The sequence below is a fragment of the Leptonotus elevatus genome, chromosome 4 (assembly GCF_054856555.1).
Source record: "Leptonotus elevatus isolate MCC_2025b chromosome 4, RoL_Lele_1.0, whole genome shotgun sequence".
Taxonomy (NCBI): Eukaryota; Metazoa; Chordata; class Actinopteri; order Syngnathiformes; family Syngnathidae; genus Leptonotus; species Leptonotus elevatus.
In genome coordinates this window covers 12,173,694-12,188,094 of record NC_141242.1, presented here as the reverse complement: position 1 = coordinate 12,188,094, position 14,401 = coordinate 12,173,694, and the positions used below count along the sequence as shown (strand labels likewise).

At 40.0% G+C, this 14,401-nt stretch overlaps 2 protein-coding genes across 3 annotated transcripts; both read left to right on the top strand.

The window, feature by feature from the left end:
- The first annotated feature begins 195 nt into the window (after positions 1-195).
- LOC147175551 (YY1-associated factor 2-like) lies at positions 196-3,069 on the top strand. Its single transcript, XM_086073873.1, has 4 exons — positions 196-361; positions 594-722; positions 1,646-1,798; positions 2,262-3,069. The coding sequence occupies exons 1-4, from the start codon at positions 216-218 to the stop codon at positions 2,500-2,502; spliced, it is 669 nt and encodes a 222-aa protein (XP_085929999.1). The 5' UTR covers positions 196-215; the 3' UTR covers positions 2,503-3,069.
- A 484-nt stretch (positions 3,070-3,553) lies between these two features.
- On the top strand, positions 3,554-14,146 carry gxylt1a (glucoside xylosyltransferase 1a). 2 transcript variants are annotated; one of them, XM_086074812.1, is made up of 8 exons: positions 3,554-3,743; positions 4,850-4,942; positions 5,446-5,629; positions 6,283-6,414; positions 6,503-6,754; positions 7,208-7,331; positions 7,412-7,584; positions 9,812-14,146. In XM_086074812.1, exons 1-8 carry the CDS (start codon positions 3,616-3,618, stop codon positions 9,971-9,973), a joined length of 1,248 nt encoding a protein of 415 aa, XP_085930938.1. In that variant the 5' UTR covers positions 3,554-3,615; the 3' UTR covers positions 9,974-14,146. The 2 variants fall into 2 exon arrangements, with proteins under 2 accessions (XP_085930938.1, XP_085930937.1); XM_086074811.1 differs by having other exon boundaries at positions 3,554-3,801.
- Positions 14,147-14,401: the final 255 nt, after the last annotated feature.

The following is a 14,401-nucleotide window of genomic DNA, read 5'->3' as shown; positions in this document are numbered from 1 at the left end:
ATCTCCTGGTGGACACTTGAGAAAGTGTGACTGTCCATACTGCCTCAATGCAAGACCAAAATAATAGCATTTCAATAAGACAAAATACACTTGACTTAAAACGATACACATATTAGATTAGTATTGCTGTGTTTTCTAAAGTATTTCCCACAAAGTTTGTCTGAATCGGAGCGCTGTAGCGATCACGTGAAACGTGATTGTTGGACGCCGGTCACATGACCGTCGTCGACGGGATTTACAACGACAGCGGAGTAGCAGCCGAACGTGATGTGTTTATTTGTTTGTTAATGGTAACGTTTGAGCCCCTTAACCACACTGACGGCAACGTGTGTATTATGGGTGACAAGAAGAGTCCTACAAGGTAACGATCGAATGAAATACGAGTCGCACCACCCGGGGAAATTGATGGAGCTCTTTTTAACCGAACTGTTTACATGGCGATTAGCTTGTGAGATGCGAGGCAGCCGTGTGTTTGAAAGCTCTTCCGTTTGGACGACTTCAGAGTTTAAAACCGTATAGCCGTAGCGCTTTGGATTTAACTTTATCCGCACACGGTTTTTACGGCAAGCTTGTTGTTTTTGTGTTGTTCGAAGGCCGAAACGGCAACCGAAGCAGCCGCCAGCCGACGATGGCTACTGGGACTGTAGCGTCTGCACCTTCAGGAACACCGCCGAGGCGTTCAAGTGCACGATGTGCGATGTCCGGAAAGGGACGTCAACTCGGTAAGAAAGTGTCAAATCTTGTCACGTTTGGACAAAAGAAAGGCTGTATTGTGTTTACACAAGTGTCAAGACGACTTTAAGATCGCTGGAGTCAGTTTGTATCGGATGTTTATTATTTAGTTGTACACACAAAACAAAGTGCTTGCTTTCCCCCCCAGTACAGTAAACGCACCATGAAAAGGGTCCCTAGGTTTTGAATGAATGTAGGATGGTAGGGGGGGAAAAAACGGCTCCGTGCTTTTTGTACTAAAAATAGTAACGTATCCCACAATCCCATGTGTCCCAGGCTGAATACTGGAATTAGATGTGTTGATTAGTCATTAGCTTCCTCCTTTCTGCCACTGATGTTCCACTCCACCACAAAGCCTGCTTTCCTCCTCCTCCAATCATTTTAGGTGCCCAACAAATTCTATTTTTAAACTCATTCACTGCCATTGACGGCTATAGCTTTTGTTGACAATAGTATGAAAACCTAGAATTTTTTTATTGTACATTTAGAACAGATACAAATTTGTTTGATTAATCGTGAGTTAACTAGTGAAGTCATGCGATTAGTTACGATAAAAAGATTTGAATCGCCTGTTGCCCCTAATTTTTAATAAACTTTTTTTTGGAATGAATTTATGGCAGTGAATGAGTTAATGTGTTTACATCTTAGACCTGCCTAACATTTTGTCCGTTGCGTGTTTGTTAGTGGTCTGTGGAGAGATTAGAGAACATGCTAATATACTTAACAATGTCACTTTTCTAATTAGATCCATTACAGCTGTTCTGCCACTGCAAAGATACTAATTACATTTTGATTGGCATCATCAGAGATGTAATCATTTTTGAATTACCACCCATAGAACACACTCATGCAACTGTCTTGCAGATACACTCAAGTGTAACCGTCACACTCATGTCCTTTTGTTTGTTTTTAGAAAACCACGGCCCATTTCCCAGTTGCTCGTACAGCAAGTAAATCAGCAATTTGCACCGCCGCCGCCCACGCTGCTAAGGAAGGAGAAGAAAGAAAAATCGGAGAAGAGTGACAAAGAACTCACGCTGAGGAAAAAAAGCCTAAAAAAGATGAGGTATTTATTCGTCTGATAGCCACATTCATCAGTATTAGTTCATTATGTTTCATTAGATTATCAGGTGTCTGGCGGAAATGATCCAATTTCACTAAATTGCTCTGAATATTTTTTCATTTACTACAAATAATGTATATTTTTTCAGTTACCATTGGCAGCAACATAATGACAGGCCAAACAATTAAATGCTCTTCCAAAAAGATAGCGGAAGATACAATTAACGTGTCTTGTCCTGTTGCCATTCATACAACTGAATAATACTCTTTGTGTTGAACTAAACAGGCCTAGTTAGATTTCACACCAAGTAAATTTGTGAGTAAAGTACATTGAGATGAGATCATAATTATTTCACTGTATTTTTGTTTGGTCGTGTGCCTTGAGATTTTTCTAATGTAAAATATGCGCCTTTGCTCTGTTAAGTTTGGGAAACAATTCATCCAGATTTTTTCTTTTGCCTCTCCAGACCGAGGTTAAAAAACGTGGACAGAAGCAGCGCTCAGCATTTGGAGGTCACAGTCGGTGACCTAACAGTAATAATCACAGACTTTAAGGAGAAAGCCAAACCTACGTCTACTCCCGCCAGCAGCACAGCCGCCGACCTGCACAGTCAAAGCGGCTCGAGCCCCGACAACACTGAGCGAGGAGTGTCACGGTGTTCGTCGCCGCGGGGGGAGGGCATGTCAGTCAGCGGGGACGCTCGCTAATCCTCGGATTTCCCAACGTGGCAAAAGCCATTCTAAATGCACTCAACCAGAGATTGACATGCATGTTTTGTTAGTTAATACTATAACTGCCATTATGTTTGCATTGGCTTCCATGTTGGACTTGTTTTGATGATACTTCTGGTCTCATTGTGAACAGCCAAATCGAATGTGATAAACTGAGCGAATGAATATTAAGTAGCATACATAGGGAGGTGTGACATCACACTGTTGGTGAACAAGTGATGCATTAAGAAGGCAATGTGAAGTTTATTTCATGTTGTAGTTTACATTAGAAAGTTTATTTGCACTTGAATGGCATCTTATGTTCATGATGATATTTTTGTGCCCCTACTTTGTCATTATTAGTCAATCAACATTTAGATTCTGGCCTTATCTGCTCTCATTTCCTTGGATGCAATACTTGTTTTCCTGTCTAACATTTTAGTCAGAAATATTGAACTAAACTTTTTTTTTAATTTATTCTAGATCTATTTGCAGCATGATTTAATCAATGGAATGATTTATATTGTAAAATACTGTGAATTAAAATAAATGTAGATTCTTGTATGAGTTTTTTAATGCATGTATAAGAAAAAAATATGTGGGAGTGGTAACACTACGTTGATTATTGTGGTTATGGTATGCACTGTTTATGAATGACGCTTGTAATATTTTGGTTAGACAAAAATATGAGCTTTCATTCAGATTCCTTGCAATACGTTCACCCGTATTGATTGGCTATTTTGCTTGTGAGCAGGTAAACCTAACAACATTGTAATATAGTACAGTACAGAAAGTCTTTTCAACGGTCAATTGTTGAATTTTTCCCATTGACTACAATGACATGGTTGAAATAGCATTTTAAACAAATTTGATCCCATTTTATCAACGGATAAATGTATAATCGCATTGTTATTTGTAGATCATGTGTTGTGTAGTTTTGCTAAACAAACACGCTTGGCAGCTGGGTGAAGGCACGTTTGGTACACGAGTGGGCGGGACCTGACGCTGGATCACTTGGGTTGATTAAAATCAGTTTATGTAGGCGGGAGAGGTTAACCGACATTCTTACGAGAGGCCAAAGACACACAGGATGCGATGTTATAGGCGTGCATGGCTCCTGTGTGTGGCCATTTTTTCATCGCTCTACGTGTTCAATCATCTCGCATCCACCCCGGAGGAGACCGACGGGCGGGGTCTTGGCGAGCTGGAGACACCCGAAGGAGGGAGTCGAGACACGGGTAACGATTTCAAGAAGAGGACGGTATTGGCCGGCGGTCGAGTTCGCAAGCCGGTCAGGTAACTAAACTACATTTCGTGATACTTCATTTACAACTAGTAACGGCTACTGTAATATCCCCCTGCCTAAAAATAAGAAACACAAAATTGAAACCGAAATGATAACATAATACAACTCAGGATGAGTAATTTATTGCTGTACTTTACTTGTAGTGTGTACAGTAATCTTGTTTATTTTCAGGCTACTAATTCGCTAATTACTTTGGCTTCTTTAAACCACCTGTTAACAGCGGCGAGACATTCGCTCCAGGGAAAACGCATATAGGCTTATGCCAGCCGCTACACACATACTACTCCAGCATCATTACGAGCGCCCCTATTCTAGAAGTTACGGTTAAAAACAAAACAAGAAAAATACACTACAGTGTGTATACACAGTCGATTTTCAAAATAAAAGGTCTGTCGTTGAAAAGCAATGGACTGCACGCATCACCATTTCCGCATTTAGGGTAAGGAGGCGTGCTAATTTCCGGTCACTAGTCTCGTTCTCAACCCTGGTCCTCGGGGACCCTTATTTAGCCTGTATTCCATGTCTCCCTCAGCCAACACAGGAGTTGATAGTAGGACATATGCTCACAGGGCTCCTGTGACAATAACCACCTCAAATTTGCTACACTTGTAGAAAATGATCATAGGAATACACAGAAAAAGTCAGGTGATGGCTAGAATTCACCTTTTTAAAATGAGAGGGTGGCACCGTGGTACATATTCTCACAGGGCTCCCAATTGCAGTGCTGGTCGCGCAATATTTTCTATGAATTTTTACATGTAAAGATGAGCATTTTAGCTCAATAGTTTCTCAGTCATTTGACCTATTTACTCAAAATCAGTATGTACTGTATTCACTTTTTTTCGTTGGTTTAACTGTAACTTATACAATCTATACATTTTGCAGTAGGAGCACACAAATGTTTTTGGCTAGACTCAGAATGTGTTGCGAATATCCTACTTAAAACTAACTTCACCTCGGTGTTAGCAATGAAGTCTGTTTTACTAATCCCGTCTCACACTGCAAAACTTTAACAACCGTCTTTTTTCCCCCCATTAGGTGTAATTCATTGTCAGTCTCTTACTGGAATCTGTTTTGGAGGTCGCCTGCTGATGTTTGTGGACTAAACTGCTTTGTGGAATCATCCTCTAGGTATGACTGATTTTGTGCATCTCTACGGACTGCAATAAGCAGCATTGCACGTGGCTGCCACACGCAGTGAGATACAAGTACTGTTGCTGCCATCCCAAATGCCTAATGAGCTTTTAACAAGCTGCTTTAATTGCACAATCACAGTTGCTGTGTTGTGTTTTGTCTTTACAGACCGTGAAGTGTCATTTACTCATGGAATAGATGTGAATTTTTAGATGCTGGTCAGAAAATTTGAATATCGAGGAAAAGTCAATTTATTTCAATAATTTGTTTCAAAAAGTGAAACGCTTATGTTATATTATAATTAGTTATATTAGTCATGTTAGTTTATATTAGTTTACCACCCTAATATAACATACATTTTGCACTTTTTGGATGTAGCACACTATTAGCATGCAAGTCCTCGCCTCCAAACCTTAATGTCAAGTCTAACTCAACAGGGCTCACCGTGAGTTTACTGATATCAGAATTTCTGGGTCTAATTTGAATGTCTTGACTGTAAGAGACAGGATGGACTCTGAAGCAGAAGATGGCGGCGATGAAAGCATTCACCTGGCCGTGGTGGCCTGTGGCCCCAAGCTGGACGAGACGCTAACTATGCTGAAGTCTGCCATCTTGTTCAGCAAAAAGCCGATCAAATTTCACATCTTTGCTGATGACGAGCTTCAGGGTAGTTTCCAAAATGCGGTGAGTGTCCAGTCCAGTGACACAGCACAAACGAACATAGTACAGTAAAATCCACTATAAGAGCTGTATCTAAAAATATACCTTTTATACGGTTAATAGTTTTGATTGACACTGTCAGTGAGGTATTCATTTAATAAGGATAAATACCAAAAAAAAAGTATTTAGTTTCCCGAATAGTTCTGGATCTTGATGCAGCTGATGATTTTGTCGTCACAAAATCACTGCAAACACGGCCCAAAGGTAAACAGAGCTGCAGTGTTAGCACAGATTAGCATTAGCTACCACATTGTTAGCTTCTGAGTGATTTAAGCAAATGTTTAAAAGTCATAAATTTCACCAAATAAAGTATTTAGTTCACTGAAGAGTTCTGGATCTCGATGCAGCTGATGATTTTGCGGTCACAAAATCACTGCAAACATGGCCCAAAGATAAGAAGAGCTGCAGTGTTAGTGCAGATTAGCATTCACTAACACATCCTTAGCTTTAGCTTCTGTGTGATTTAAGCAAGTGTTTTATAAGTGATCAATTTCAACAAATAATATCAAGAGTCCTTTTATGAAGATGCCTCGGAATTGTTTTAATTAAATTGTGTAATGTCTCCAAGATTGTCTTACATAATAATAATAATCTTTTTTTGTCTCTTTACTTTAAAGCTACATTCCTGGCCGAGTTCAATTCAGACCAAATTTAACTTCATCATCTACCACATCGCTTATCCCAGCGTCAATGAGAAAGAGTGGAAGAAGCTCTTCAAACTATGCGCCACTCAAAGGCTCTTTTTACCAGTAGGTTCATCAATTATTTTTTAACAGCAACAGGGACGCTTTTTTCCAAATCTTCCAATTTGAAGTCATTGTTGCCTTGTCTTTCCAGCTAATCTTGAAGGAGGTGGACTCTTTGCTGTACGTGGACACAGATATCCTCTTTCTGCGCCCCGTGGAGGACATGTGGGCCTTCTTCTCCCAGTTCAACGCGAGCCAGCTTGCTGCCATGGCCCTGGAGACCGAGGACCTCCGTATCGGCTGGTACAACCGTTTCGCCCGCCACCCTTACTATGGCACCGCTGGCATCAACTCAGGAGTTCTACTCATGAACATGACACGCATCAGGGAAACTCTTTTTAAGGTGATTGTCACTGCGGTGTAAAATTTGACTTATTTATTAAAGTGAAGTATTACAGTATGTGGAAAAAATCATTTGGCTGTTGACCAATCCAGGATGTGCCATGCCTCTCGTCAAAGTCAGCTGGCAGCTCATCAGTAACCTCAGTCAGCTTAAGCTGTGTAAAAAAAATAAAATAAAATCAAAGGGTGGATGTTCTTATATTTTAAAATGGTGTTTTAAAATGTGTTTATACTAACACTACAGTTAATTACAGTACAGTACTGCAATATCCCCAAGGAAAGTTAGCTGCACTACCAAAATTGCCCACTTGAGGTCAATGTCATCATTCTTTCCTGGTTTTAGACAGGCACTCAAGCAACTGTTTACTTCAGTTTAGATCAAGTGTTGGCAGATTGAGCGATCACAGCTGAAGCAAAAACTTTTATTTCTAACTTTTCATTTGAATTCTTCCAGAATGACATAACTACCGTTGCGCTTAAATGGAGTGAAATGCTGATGCCCCTCCTTCAAAAGTATAAACTTAAAATCCCCTGGGGGGACCAGGACCTTCTCAATATCATATTTCATCACAACCCAGGTGGGTGCACAGCTACGCATGCATTTGACAGGCCAACAAGTGATCTCTCACTAAATTGAAATGCTCTTGCTCTGTTACAGAAAGCCTCTACGTGTTGCCCTGCAAGTGGAACTACCGTACGGATCACTGCGTCTACGGCCACAACTGTCAGCAGGCTGAGAAAGATGGCGTCTCCATCCTCCATGGTAGCAGGGGAGTTTACCATGACGAAAATCAGCCGGAATTTAGAGCCATCTATGAGGCCATCCGACAGGTACGGACCACCTACTTTTACCAACTCTAATAAATAATATAACAGAGTCCACACAGGATATTGTAGCCCAGATAGAACCCTCAACCTCAAATTTTGAGGCTGATCTGCTAAACTTAGCTGTCCTAGAAATGACAGGTTAGGGGAAATAAGCTAATCATATTTATCAATACGCAAACAGTCCTATTCAACCCTTGCTTGATGCAGTTAGATCCAGTTAGCCGGAGAGCGCTCTCCTCGCCGCTTCAACCGGTCACCTTTAATCTGCCCGCACACCAGTCAACAAGCAGGGAGCCTTCATTAGCTGGCCTCCATCCATTACAGCCACAGGCTCCATCCCGACAGCCACCAGCGCGGGCTGGGTTCTCAGCTATTTAAGTAAACGAGCGGGCTACGTAACGGTGCGCTCGGCCGTCATTCCGCCATCCGTCACTTTGACGGAGCAAACCTGCGTGCCACGCCGTGCAAAGCAGTGATACACGCACTGTAGAAAATAGATTCTTAACCAAGCAGTACAGTTCGCTTTGTGTGATGGCAGCACACTGGCAAACAGCAAAATACATTACTGTATATTACGGTCTTTTATAATCCATGTTGCTTTGTCATCATTTTAGGCATTTTGTACTGAGTCAAGTGCTGTCATTATCGAATATTTTTAGATTCGATTAATGTATCGATTATTCAATCGATTAATACTTCATATTCATTATAGTGATTAAAAAAAGGGGGGATTGATGTTGTACTGTGTTACCGGTTCTGTCATTATTTTCCAAAGAAAAAACAGATGTTTGCAAATGTCTTATTTTGATTAAACACAGAAGATAATCAGTCTTCTTTCATGAAGGACTACAGAAATGAGTGAACAATTACTGTGGATATGCTGAAATCTGAGGATTTGGACAATTAAAAAAAAATGGCTCCAAACAATTACTCGATTATTAAAATGGTTGTCGATTAATTAGATAATCGATTACCTGTACTTGTCAAATAATCGATTAATTTGGACAGCACTATATCTATCCGCTTGTGTCATACCAGCTGCTAGCTAGCGCTAAGCTAACCTTTGTATTTTCGTATTTCCTCTCCATCGCACGCGACCTAGTGTGATGAATTTTAAAGTGTACATACATTTTAAATGATTTAATAGAACTGTCCCATACACCAAGTTGCAAAGTTTCATCCTTATGAACACATCATTTTCAGGGTTGAAATTTATGATCCAAGGCGTGTACAGTCCTCCTATGCAATCATTAGTCAGCCTATGGGAGTAAAAAAAAAAAGAAAAGCTTGAGACTTAAGAACGTTTCATCCCCGGTTACAAGCTGTTTTATGTCACACTTTTATTATCACTTCCTATTGCTCCAGCCCGTCGAGCCCACTCACAATTTGTTCCCACTCAGTCCTTCGGGGACAGGCTCCGAAAGCCTAGAGGAGGCAATTCCGGTCGAAACTTTCATTTCCCTCCCACCAAGTGCTCCTTAGTCAGCCCCGTGTCTCCAGGCAGCCTCTCCCATCCAGCAGAGGCGCTTGCAATAAAGGGCACTACCATTACCCTGGCCCGGCCCACAAAAGAGTTATAAAATCTTTAGTGCTGATGCTAGTTAGAGGCATCATGATGGCGATGCGGACGACGCAGCGGCAGCATCCACATAAAAATCGATGCGAGGATGTTAATGGTGCCTTACAGCCTGTGGCGCTATATGAAAGATAATAAAGAAAGTGTGCTTTGAGTAACCTAATGCGTGGCCAAACAGGAGTCAAATGAGGTGCCGTAAAATTGAGATTGCTTCGTATTTACAGGAGAGCAGTAAAAGAATGAAAGCAAAAGTCAACATCGCTTCTCGCTATTCCGTAGTATTGTCTGGAAGTTTCATCTTGGTTGCTTCATTTAGCAGCTTTGATATTTTGCTTACAATAAAGGAGCCCGGAGGAGCGTACAATGCCACACTTTTCTCCAAATACTATTACACCTTAGCGAGCACATAGCCTCACACTTCACTTGATTCATATTCATCATTAAGACACAGCTTGTATTGAAAAAAAGGAATCAAATACCATCGGAATGGGCCATTGCACCTGGCAGGAAAGTGTAGAAAAACTCCCAGCACAAATAAAACAGACAAATTGTCCCGAAGTGCAGACAGTTTATGGTGGATGCATTTTGTAATATGATACAACAGCTAAAAAGCATTGGTGGTATCATATGTAATGTCTGCAATTTCATTTGCAGTACCCCTTTGGCGACAACATGGAGACTGCACTGCTTCAACCTTTGGAAGCATCTCTCCGGACCACCACCAATTCCTACTGCGGACGGGTGAGCCACTTGTTCACCAAGAGGCTCAAACAAAGTATCGCATCTGTTCAACAGGAGGTCACAAGGGGAAGATGAGATGTGGTTTCATAAGGGGGTGCAAATTGCAGCGTACTCTTTCCAGTCAATCTGTGCCGAGCTTTGGGCTGCTTGACACCGAAAGTCTGGTATGTTTGGGTTGTGTGAGTGGTCTGATATTTACTCAAGCTTGGTACGCTGACCCGGAAGACGTACACGACACGTGTCATCCACCCACGACAACAACCATAGGAGAAATAATGGGTCAGGAAAGTTGCAGGACAGGATTGACGACAGGGAGGACATACCAACGGCACACTGAAAAGCCTGAGCTGAGATTCAGACCCACATCGTCTCCACGCTAACCACGCCAGCAGAACAACAGCTTGATACAATGCAAATGATATTGTCAAGTGTGTCAGGTTCAGTCAACCTAGAACATTTGATAAACAACAGACCAAGAAGAAAGACAACAGGCTTAGATTATTTTTGCTCGCGAGGAGAACCAAACAGAGATGTGCACAGATCACAATCTCCTACCCGTTCTGGAGCACACTTCGCCGAATTTCTTCTATTTATTGGGTCGGCCCTGGTTAATTTAGCCTATTGCTGCTTTTAACGCTTAGGGGAAGTTCATATAGTAGAAACGTGACAGTCATCCCAGATATGACAATAATGCAAAGGTTCTTTTCCCAGCGTGGAAAGTTTCAGTCAAAGTTTACAGTTTAACCGCAAAATGCTCCAGCCGCTATCTTGTCAGGTTTAAATTCCTGTGTTGCAACTTGCAGCTTCTTCTCTCCAGACGACCCCAACCCACACAGTTCAAACATAGGTCACAGGGTTGAATAAATTCACATTGTTGAATAAATGCTTTGCAATTAATAAAAGAGTAAATATGAGATAACTTATGTACATTTGTTCTAACAAAGTGTACAACCCCCCCCAAAAAGTAAGTTGTTAATATAATTACGATACACTTTTCTGTTGAAGCACTCTAATTGCTGTTTTTTTTAATGTAATATTTGATGTATCAAGATATGAACTTACAATACGCTAATTATCATTGATATTGTGGGGAGGTTGGCGCAAAAAAAAAAGTTTGTTACTGTATACTGTATAAAAACTCACGATATTGTAAAAAAAAAAAAAGTATTGAAAAACTCACCACAATAATGTGTTTTTGTATATAACAGCAGCGACACAATGCGAATTAGCTGAGATTATACTTATACACATAGTTACGACAGTTAACATAAACCTCAATGTACATAAACAACCTACAATCACTAATAACACTTAATTTCGAGGCACTTACTTGCTAATGCACACACACATTGTGGATCGAGTCAATTTTTGGAGGAGCTCAAACGTGATACATTCCCCCTCATCTGGCCATTAATGTGGGTCTTAAATGTAGGTAGACAAAACATGCATAATTAAAATTAAACTGCACTAATAAACTAACTCCCAGAGGGTGATGGAATAGATGTTGCTTTTAATATTGTGACTTGACAACAACAATATTGTGGCAGTATTAATTGTCGTGATATCATGATATTGCCGTTATAACTGAACGGGAGCAAAATGTTTATGCTTCAGAATGCGAGCCAAGAAGAAATCAGGTGGCACCAGAAAGCAAGCAAAGTTACTGTTGTACTTATTATTTTCCATGAAATTGTTTTTTAAATTTATTTATGTCCTAGAAGTGTTTATGATACAAGTATTTCTTGTCATTGTGACTCTTCTGCTGTGTTAGCATAGGGTGGCGATCAAAATTGGGTTACATCAGCGCCCTAAGAACGGAACTCTGATGTGAAAAGAGGACCAACTGTTCAACTAAATAATGGAAAGACCACAAAATGAACTGACAATGAAGCAGATTATTTATTGCTAAGCATTTTGAACTGCGCATAAATTCAGGTTACTTTGCCACCGTATGAAAGGAACTGGATGTATACAATTGCAAGATTCACATAATTGTATACAGTTCGAAACGGCAGTATATGGCAATATCAATATTTAGCCCATCTTCTAGTCTGTAATGAGTTATTTAGTGTCCCCCTGTGGAAATGAGGACACAAGGAAAGAATAAAAACAAGACACTGTTAAGAAGCCTAATGAGGTGTTTCCTTTAATAGTTTGATCCGTTTGAGCTCTTTAAGAGGTTCTGCAGTGTTCTTCAAAGATGTTTTCCCCTTAAGAACATTTGGTACACGCGCCCAATAAGGTTGATGACAAACAGGCTCAAGCCTACTGAATTATTATCTGTTTACAACTTTCTCACAGTGTAAATTGGGCTGGTACTCATGCACAGCCTGCTTAATTTTTTATGTGTTTTCAAGTGCTGGTTCATATAAAACACCATGATCACTCCCTTTTATTTTTTGCACCACAGTAGAAAACGCACACTGTTGGCATTGCCTCTGCAGAAATGATTCATCTTCCAGTAGAAAAAACACTTTTGAGACACTCGGGTCGTTTTTAAGGAAAAGTTACAATCCCAATAATGTCGCGATAATCACTTTGCACAGTTAGCTTAAGATTTTCACAAAGTCATTAGGGCGTACATCAAAGTTCCATTTTAGTGCAAATTAGGGGCAACTGTTTTGTAGTGAACTTTTTTTAAGCAACTGTTACAAAGAGTCTGTTATGTCATCATGCTGTATAATGATGATAATGATGATCGAATGATAATCTGATCATTTTATTGTTAGCACTTTAGCATTTTATTGTGTTGGCTGGTCCACCATTATTTCAGACCGCAGCTATAAACATCCTATTTTACTTATAATTTTAAAGGCACACAAACATTTTTATTGTTATAGTTTCACAGGAGAATTTGTTCAGAAGTGCAAGGTAGCTTTAATGTAGCGCAAAAACATGGTTTCTAAAGTATTTAGAATCACTGCCATTGTTACTGGATTGTGCTTACAATGTTGTTTTTAATGATTCTTATGTTTCCTGCCCTAACTGGCTACTTAACACTATTCCCAGCGGCAACAGCAGCCAAATTTGCCTGAAATGTAGTGCACTGTGGGATTTTGGTCAGTTGTCCCTCCTTTAACAAGTCTTGATACGTTTTCTGATGGTTAATCACGGCGTACAAGATAATGCGTTTTGGAGCGGGGCTGCCGAATCAAGGAAGTTGCGTCCCGTTGTTTACCACAGATCTGTACGGTCACACGTTCTCATAAAATCCTTCAAGTTTCTCAAGATGATTCACAGCCAGCCCAGTTCAAATGGATTTTTGACGAGCATAGCCGTCAATGGCACTGAATGAGATTTTTGTCTTCTTTTGTCTCAAAACATGCAATATTTCATTATTCACAAATAATGTGCATGGTATTGCAATGCATCACTCTCACACTTAAAAATTAAAGGTTTATAGCAAAATGAAATTGCATGGCATAGCTATAGAAGAAATGTGGGTGGCGAATGTGAATTGTCCGCATAAATGTCCCACTAGAGACAGCCTTCAAGTTGTGCTATGCCCCATTACATACTGTCAGGTTTCAATGCGTCATTACGTCCAATGAGGATTCTCTTCTGTGCTGTGATTGTCCAGGCACTTTTTAATTTTTTAATTTTTTTTACTGGGCGTCATGACTTGTCACGTTTGCCCATCATAATCTCTTGCGTTCTCTCTAGAGCTGTCAAATGATGAATTTTTTTTTCTATCAACATTTCTTAACCCCCAAATTTGAAGAGCACCTGTTATGTGTTAATTATTTTTACATTTAATGTTATGAGGATGTCTTCAATATTTTTTGATCCACTGCACACTCCTCTTTTTCTAATCAGTTAATAATTTGCATAATAATAAATAAATGACCCCAATAGTTTGACATGAATACATATTCTGAATGTCATACGCAAACATTTATTCAAAGTTTTACTTTAATGCATGTAATTATGTTTATTGCTCAAACACAACTTGTGCTACCTTTAACGTAACCATTCGCTGTCACGCTTAAGGATCATCTGTGGTTAAAAATAATAGTGTGATTAATCTGCATTAATGCATGAATAATGCGATCATTTTTTGTGATTAATCAATGAGTTAACGCTTTAACTTTCACAGCACCAGTTCTCTCACAACCACCCAGTTTTGTCGGGAACATAGTGTAAAATGTAGCATTAGCTAAAATCAGCCTGTTGCTATACGAACCATATTTTTGTCAATGTAAAACAATGTTTGTGTGCTATTGTCATCAACGTTTTACATTTTTTTGTATCTCCAAATCACCATTAAAATCAGAGTGTTCTATTAGCGTCAGTATCAATTTGTGGATATCCGGTGATACACGACCACTGCTCGATAGTTTAGGATGTCTGTAGTCTTTTGGATGAAACCAAAAAACCCTTTCACAAGCAATATTTACATCACACACGTCACATAGTGTCCACGCTAAGAGGGTCACTCGTCTTTGAAACCGCAATTACTCTCGAGGAAATGTGCGCAACGACTTGTGAAAATGCTGAAAGATG